This window comes from Mytilus californianus, unplaced genomic scaffold (assembly GCF_021869535.1).
Source record: "Mytilus californianus isolate M0D057914Y unplaced genomic scaffold, xbMytCali1.0.p SCAF_6, whole genome shotgun sequence".
Taxonomy (NCBI): domain Eukaryota; kingdom Metazoa; phylum Mollusca; class Bivalvia; order Mytilida; family Mytilidae; genus Mytilus; species Mytilus californianus.
In genome coordinates, this window is record NW_026262712.1 from 102,618,199 (window position 1) to 102,627,362 (window position 9,164).

Consider the following 9,164-nt stretch of genomic DNA (forward strand, 5'->3'; position numbering starts at 1 on the left):
TACTAAATATCCAATTTAAACTGACTTTTATTTACGAAATCGTGCTTTAAACAAATCCGTGTCATCCTTTATTTATTTGTTTCTGTGTTTTTTGAAAACTGTCGAGGCCATGGGAGTAAATTGTAATAGTAAAACCAATTATGACGTTGCCAATTAACTGACATATATTATATTTGACTACGGACCCAAAGCGTTTTAAGGCGGCATATTAAAAATTGATTTTTTTTTAAAGTTTTTAGAGGCCTTTGAAGGTTTTTGATAACGGATTAGTTTGTCTCCATTTATTGTTCTTATTTCTCTTCTCTGTAACACCACCTTATATCTTCTAAAGCGCTACATGAATGACGTTTAACAGACCCTCAACAACTAAAGGCATACATGACAGCTGATGTTGCTCCTCTATGAAAACTTTAGTATCTTATTTGTAATTATTATGCCTGTCTAACTAAACTTGACAGATTAAAAAGGAAAAAGTTAGATTTTTTTTTCATTTATTCTATTCGGTCTCGCGTTTCACTCTTTGAAAGGCGACATGTGGTATACCTAAACGAGACGCTAACCCGTAAATCTGGAAAAGACATGAAAAGGTCAACAGACAAGTTTAAAAAAGACAAGTGTCCTTACGTTAAATGCTATATCGTCTTTCACAACAAATGTGTTGTTGCTTCAGCAGACAAAGCCTCAAACTATATTGTTGTATATGCAAAAAATATTATTTGGAATGCCTCACTAAAGATCTTGGAATTCACAGCAAAAATTGAAATCTAACATATCCCCCTATATCATCTAAGAAAGAGGAGATTTTAGAAATTCACAAATCCGTCCTCTCTTCCTTGGTATTAAGATAAAAAAAAAAAGGACGATGAAATTCTCATATCTTTATACTGGATAACCAAATCACAAAAATCATGTGTTGGCAAGATGTTCGAATTAACACAATTCATTGTACAGTAAAATATAGTCTTCATAATATTGTGATGATGTATATTCATCCAGCGGTGTCAATCAGAGGTGGATTAATAAATATTCTAAAGATCTACTCCAAAATCTTTAATCACAAATGTGCAGTAATATAATAATCTTTTTTTTTTTTCTACGCTTAACACTATTTGTATCCATGCTCAATTGAAAGATCGACTGCAACGTACAAATTCCCTGTTTTAGGTCATGAAAAATCATACTTTGTTAAGAACCACTCTGATTCCTTCAACCCTTACACTGAAAATGATGTGATCTAAATGCTGAACTTTTTTTATGGTCGACATATTTTTTGAGTTTATATTTCAGTAGACAGTTGGTCTTCCAATGGGTTCGAATTTGAATTCATAAAGCAACTTCATCAAAATCGAAAGACAAACATCCTTCAAAATTTCTCTTTCGGACATATTGATGATTCCCGTCACTCAAAAACCCACAATTCATTGAGTGTTTACATCTCATATATCCCATTGAACCTTTTATTAAGAATGCCACCGAAAGAGAAGGAGAATGTCTGTTTCATGTCTTGATCTTTTCCTCCAGTTTGACACAGGTGGATGACTTTAAAATAGAATCTACGGCAAACATGATTATTTTAACTTTGCAATTTTGAACTTCCCACTTCTCAACAGTAACGTCTGCTCCATCCATAGCGTTTAGTTATCTCAGTTAATACTTTACGCTCGAAAAACTGTTTCAACAGAGTTAGAACGACGACTGAAATTGACACTTCATAACATTATTGGTCACCAACACGAATTAGATGATGGATACGCCGTGTCGATGCATTTCAATAGCGACATGTTTTCACGATCTTAGATATTCAGATACCAGTAGAGTAAAATAAACTTGTTCTGAATGGTTATCGATTTAACATTGTTATAAGAAGTTTGAATATTGTTTTCATCGGAATTAACATGCATGTTCTTATCAATAAATTAAAACATTACTAAATAGGTATAATATTAAACAGTTATCAAGGCCTACAGTTCTACATTCTGTCGATACTTATTTTTCTGGCATTGCACTAGGTTAATTTTTTTTCTACTCTGTTTATGAAATCTTTACACTAAAAAGTAAAACAACAAAAATACTGAACTCCAAGGAAAATTCAAAACGGAAAATCCCTGAACAATTGGCAAAATCAAAATCTCAAACACATCTAACGAATGGAAAACAACTGTCATATTCCTGACTTGGTACATTGGATGTGTACTGATTGATATTTTGTTTTTGATATATATGATGTTTTTGTAGTTATGTTTTGCTTGGAACTAGCTTTCAGCAATTTCTAGGATCTCAGATCGGTATTTTGTGTTTTTAGTAATTTTGTTTTTGTTTGTTTTTTTTTTTTTGCGATTTGTATCGATCTGATGTGTCAAGCTTTTTCAATTGAATTTAATAGTTTGTTCTTAGGTTGCGCTGTAACACCGCTGTCGTATTTTAGAGGAAGGTTGGGCGCCTGCAAGCATGTTAAACTCCGTCCGATTCGGTATGTGCCTTTACCAAGTCAGGAACCTGTAATTCAGTGCTACCGTTTGTTACTATATATAATGGTTGTGTTTCGCTTGTTGGTTTTGTACATAATCAGGCTCTTGGATTTTCGTTTGAATTGATATTAGTTTTTTTTTATATAATGTTAGGGCTTTTTTTTTAAGCTTGTTGTGAAGTGTATATTTGCGGCCATACTGTGACTTTCAGTTGCTAACATCTACGTCACTTTGTCTTTGGTGGATAGTTGTCTCACTGGCAATCATACTATTTCTCCTTATTTTATTTTTTAACACAACCTACAATCTTCCATTTCGGTAAATAGTAAATAGTTTGTCTATGCAGGTATGGAGGAGTACCACGTAATCGATTAATAGATGATAGGCCTGTGTTTAAAACACTACTTACCTCAAGAAGAAATAGGAATCGAATGTGTATATTTGGACTCCGATGCTCTCCGAATGTTACAGATATAAGTCAGTGCTACTGTCCAGAACCAAAGACCGACTGTAGATTTTTGGTTGGAGTAACGTGTAGATTACAGCCTTTGGAAAGTATGTAATAATGCAGTATCTTATATAAATAAGGAGATGTGGTATGATTGCCAATTAAACAACTATCCACCAAAGTTCAAATGAAGTAAATGTAAGCATTGTTAGTATGTGTTTTCTTCATCTTTTATCTACATCTGTTTTGTTTCACATCAAACAATATCTTATATATTTGAAATCTAAATAATAAATGAAGCATGATTGTTAAATCATGTCACTTCTTTGGTCCCTTGTTTTGATTACTTCATTTTTTGTACATTTTATAATGACAATACATCACACGTGCTTCACGTCAACTACTTCAAATCTTGACGAACAGTCGATTGGATGCTGGACACAGAACGATAAATAAATGAGTTTTTCTAACTGATAGCTTCTATTAATATTTAATTCTTTTATTCGTTTCAAGTTTTTTCATAATTCATCGCCGTCTATTTGCACTATAAACAGCATTAAAGTTGGTAAGACTTGAATTTCAATGAACCTTCATTTGCTCATATCCGTTAAAATCCGGTCCAGTGATGGGATATCTTAATCTCTCAACTTTCCTAACATATACTGAATAAGGCAAATCAAGGGGAGGTATCTTGTGACCCATCTCAATAGTCAAAATTGGTTTGAAAAAAATGAAAGGGTTAATACTTTTTAAGGTCTTATTTTACTGTGCGCATAAACACTGTATGGAAACTATATTAAGTTAAGTTGTATTTGTGAAATTTAATGGAAAATGTTTAACACCTGAAGTAATGGCTTCAGTTCCAGATGTACCAATTCGTTTGACAGTAAAAATACCAGGTATGGATCTCAAAGATTTACGTGAAGGTGTTGTTGAAGTTTTTCTAAATGGACACTGGGGATTTGTGTGCTTCAACGGAATCAACGGGCAGTCAGAAGTCAATACTCTTTGTCACACTCTTGGTTTCAGGTAAGTAAACGTAATAATATTGCAGCATGGTATTTATTTACCCAACTACAGTAACAAAGTGATATCTCGCTATATCTCGTGCAATGTTGATTTCTCGTTACGCCACTTGTCCTCAAAATATGGGGCTCGTTTCGGGATGGAAAATAATTCTTATTTTGTGTTGACATTTAACAATATAAGATCAATATAAGAAAAGTATCAACTTTTTTGTTTGTTTTTGTATTCGGCACGAAGCAGTTGGGGGAGTACGGTAAACCTATTAACATTATATTGTATATATATTTGATTGTAGTGTGAACAAAATAATATAGCATTTTTGTGATATAATAAATAACCAAATCAGGAGAAGTGTGAAAACTTTCTTGGAGCTGACTTTGTAATAAAAGTTCAGTTTAAAATGTAATTTCACACGAAATTCAATTATTTACTGAAAAGGAGAATATAAGGAAATCGATTTTACGAGATATTTAGTCACGACAAGTTTACAGTGATCTGTTTCGTGGTTTCATTAAATCATAATTATGATACATGTTTTAATATCCGTGAATTTTTTATTATAAGAATTTACAGTAGCACAAACAGAACGTACGTTCTCAAAAAGGGATGTAATAGCAGATACCTTACATAAATGTTAACCTGTATTTTTTATCTTGCTCAAGGTTTGGTGGTTGGAGTTATATGAAACAAGATATTTACCTTTCGAATAGTTCATTGGATATGACCCGAGAATATTTGCAAAACCTATCATGCCCCGAGAACGCAATGCATTTTAATGAATGTAGGCATACGGACTGGGGAGAACGCTGTGAAGCAACATCATGTGGATGTGATCTTGGAATTTCCATGGCATTGGCTATAAGATGTTGGACCGATACGGAAATTAGTAAGTGTAAAGGCAACAATCATGCCTAATATGACAACATACCTGATTGTTACGGGGTTTAATAAACTCTTAATATGTTCATCTGTACGGACACTTTTATTATTCGAATATAATTTAATTTTGGATGTAACGCGTCTTCTGATTGGCTGACGTTGTTTTGTTTATCAGCTCATATACATAATTTTGTCATGTGACCGTGACGTCATCAACGTTTTTTCATGGTTTACTCCGGTTTAAAATGGAATTCAGAATTAAATTACAAGAAATGACTGTAATATTTTTTCTGTCTATTCGAAATAACATAAAAAATGTGGTGCACACTTTAAAATAACCCGCTACGCGGGTTATTCAGTGTGCACCACATTTTTGATGTTATTTCTTCATAGACAGAAAAAATATTACAGTCATTCCTTAATTAAATTGGGCAACCAACAAAATAAGCTTCAAGAAAAAGAAATAAACAAGAAAAATATAATTATGAGGCTATAAATTATGACGTAAGAGCAATATGAGCATTGAAATTATTTCATGCATAGAAAATAATGCTCCAATCACTCAAGTTGACGATTGTTTGCCTCCATTTTCATTCATTTTAGTTATTTAAAGCAAATATGAATGAAGAATTACTAATGTAATTGAAGAAATTAAATGTTTGGTTTATGAAATTGAAAATAAAATAAACACTATAAATTATCTCATGGCACTAGTATTGATAACAGAAAAGGACCTTTTCTTGTCTCAATTGTTCAAATAACAACACTTACGGAATTCATGTTTCAGTAAATGTTTTAATATCTATGTAAAAAAACAAATTGTTAAACGACACAATAGTCAGAACTACTTGTTTTTATCAAATTCCTTTTAAGGTATTAATCCAGAAGTGCGTGTTCGACTAGCAGGGTCGAATGAAGAAAACGAAGGACGAGTTGAACTTTTACACAACAACATTTGGGGAACTTCGGCAACATCGTTTGGTAATCCGGAAGCAAACGTGTTTTGTAAAATGATGGGATATAAGTAAGTATTGAAACAATTTCATTGCTATACTGGTTCGAAATAACAGTTTTAAATTTAAATTTGCATTAATTAGCGTTGAGCCGTATGACGCGGGGGAAAAATATGCTGAAGGATGTTTAGTGTATCTATCGAGGATTGCCCGAGTTTGATGCTATACCCTACGCAAGTCAGAAACCTCATAGTATGGTATATATTTTGTGGTATCTTAGTGTGTTTTTGTCACAATTGACGATAACATTGCTGTGTAGAGTTGTTACCCACGATATGAGATTTGACGTTCGCAAATTGAATATATATACTAGTGAAAAATTCGAAATAAAACATTTTGATAAAGAGGTGGATGATACCAAGGGGACACTAAAAACTAATAATGCGAAGAAAAACTGACAACCCTTGGCAAAAAACGTACTCAGGTGCTCTGGAAGGGGAAACAATTTCAGCTCCGTCGTGTTGCTCATGCAGGTGACACAGATGTTCTATAACGGTCAACCAGCTTGTGATACCGTCCGTAAAACTGTCGAAGGGATGACTTTAAATTCATACATTAAGTTAGCACTCTCGGTAACAAATATGCCTTGTGTGCAGCAACCCTATATCAAGAGAATCATGATAGGAAATGCAGGTTTTAGAATATCGTATCATCTGAGAAATATATACTTCTTATCCCGAAAAAAGAGGCGAAATATACCAAAGGGACATTCAAACTCATTAGTCAAAAATAAACTGACAACGCCATAGACTGAACAACACGAACCCACCGTAGATTTAAGTACATACAGGTCAACAAAATTGATGACCGAATGACTACATGAACATGTAATATAGATGCAAGTATTATCGAACATAACATGCGACTAAAGAAATGAACATGCGACATGAACCTTTTTTTACAAGTGCAACCAATAATTATATAGGTATGGAGGTATGCCGAAATATGATAATATCCCTCCCGGAAAGGGACAGATGTGGATAGACGACATCAAATGTCCTCCAAATGCTAGCGATTTAGAGGAGTGTAATGTTGAATGGGAAACTGGGACAACAGCAATTTACATCGGTACTGTTGGAGTGAAGTGTAGGACAGAACCCATTGAAGGTTATTATTGGATTTTACTAGTTTTAATTCAATTTAAGATTCTTCTTATGTTCTTTCTTTACATCAAATCAATATCTATTTTATTCAGCTGTTGATGGAAATTAAGATAAGTGTTAAATTTAAGAGTTTGATCTAGATTGATTGACTGATTGTTGGATACTTAACATCCAGTGAGTATTATCTAGAGATAAAGTTCCTGTAGTATTCTTTTGTATTTAATACAGAGTAGTTACATTTTCCCAATCTTTTTCAATACCAAAAATAGAATTATACATTTGTCTTTGTATTAGTGGTCATTGCGCAATAAGAAAAAAAAGGAGATATTGGGTAAAGGTCTATGAGACAGCAATCTCACAATAAAATAATTATACAACAACATTAAGAGCTTAACATGAATGTGAATTGAAATCTATTTTTTTCTGAAATGAATACAAAAACACGCCATTAATTTATTTATAACCAACAGAAAAAAAGACTTATGAGGTTTTTATAATTCTACCTTAGCCAAACAAGATCAACCTGTATTACAATAAGTGTTTGTCTTCCCTACTTTGCAGCAAATCTATGCTTATTTTGATAAAATAAATACCGTGACTTCATATTTACTGGAGTAAGCAAGGCGGTAAATCTCGCGATCTTACAGATTATAGGACTATGTCATTTCAAGATCTTACAGGTTATAGGACTATGTCATCTCAAGATCTTACATGTTATAAATTAAGATAAGTGTTAAATTTAAGAGTTTTATCTAGATTGATTGATTGATTGTTGGATACTTAACATCCAGTGAGTATTATCTAGAGATAAAGTTCCTGGAATACTCTTTTGTATTTAATACAGAGTAATTACATTTTCCCAATCTTTTTCAATACCAAAAATAGAATTATACATTTGTCTTTGTATTAGTGGTCAATGCGCAATAAGAAAAAAAGGAGATATTATTGGGGTTGACTGTCCCTGTGGTATCTTTCGTCCCTCTTTTATTGGACTATGTTCATAAGCTATGAAATGATTTGATATTTGTTCTTAATTTATATATAAACAAAATATATAAATACTCGCAATTCCAAACCGTACGAATGAAATAACTTCTAGATCTTTGACGCATTACATGCAATGGTGCTAATGAAGTTGTATACCAGATATAGACCGTTAGAATAATAAAATGTCGTATGACGATTTTTGACATGTAAAAAAAATTGCCCCTCCTTTCACGGATCCTTAAGAGTTTCTGCGAGTCGTTGTGAGTTGTTACGAGTTATTTACGGATACCAGCAAGTCATTTACGGATGCTTGTGATTGACTAAGAGTTGACGATCCGTAAGAGCTTGTAAGAAAAATCCGTGTATGTGAAGAGGGCATAACGGTCAATCAAATCGTGATGGAGTCCGTAAAATTAGTGAAGGTATGACTTTAACTTTATCAGTTGGTTTTGTAGCTTCGTTGTAATCAGCACCCCTTTTTCAAGGAAACCATCGATGATAATATGTGTTAATAACTCTTATATATATTTTGCAGGATAAATGAACAGACGAACTGATCAAGCTTCATGATATAAACGCAGATATCCGACGTAATAAAAGTGGTCAAAACACGGATAGTTTGTGATTTTGCTCTACATTAAACTTCTTATATTCTATATCCTTTTTTCACATGTGGGACTTTCGAATTGCAAATATATAATGTATGTTGTGTGTGTATGTATGCTCTGTATGAGCCTCTTTTCGTTAGGAGCACCGACTAACTTATGGTGTAAAAGAGGCGAATATACCAAAGGGGCATTAATATTCATAGGTCGAAAATAAACTGACAACACCATGGCAAAAAACTAAAACAGACACCGAAGTACAACCAACAGTATACAAAACGCAACAAAGAAAACTAAAGACTGAGCAACACCAACCCCACCAAAAACCGGTTGTGATCTCAGGTGTCTGCGGGAGGGTTAGTAGATAAGTTGTACAGTGAATGAGCTTGAAAAGACCAATAAAAAAAGCTTCGTGAGAATGTGATTGGCGTTTGTATAAATGGCAGAAGGTCATTAAAAGATACATCATGAATAATATGTGAAGTATACTGACAATGACCATGACTGCGTCTACGTCGAGGAGTTGAAAATGTTTATCCCATCTACCAAGGTTGAGAAAATTGGATATAATACTTATTACTGTATACCATCAATTTAGTCATTGCACTCATATGATGTCGCAGTTCCCAATTCTC

At 33.2% G+C, this 9,164-nt stretch overlaps 1 protein-coding gene across 1 annotated transcript in view; it reads left to right on the forward strand.

Annotated features, from left to right (window-relative positions):
- LOC127704953 (neurotrypsin-like) overlaps positions 1-8,580 on the forward strand; it is a 33,385-nt gene extending 24,805 nt beyond the window's left edge. Inside the window, exons 2-6 of the mRNA XM_052209197.1 lie at positions 3,777-3,945; positions 4,605-4,828; positions 5,695-5,845; positions 6,760-6,941; positions 8,460-8,580. Of these exons, the coding sequence (XP_052065157.1) occupies positions 3,818-3,945; positions 4,605-4,828; positions 5,695-5,845; positions 6,760-6,941; positions 8,460-8,464 (690 nt within the window). The 5' untranslated portion in view covers positions 3,777-3,817 and the 3' untranslated portion in view covers positions 8,465-8,580. The remainder of the gene's footprint in view (positions 1-3,776; positions 3,946-4,604; positions 4,829-5,694; positions 5,846-6,759; positions 6,942-8,459) is intronic.
- The last annotated feature ends 584 nt before the right edge of the window (positions 8,581-9,164 follow it).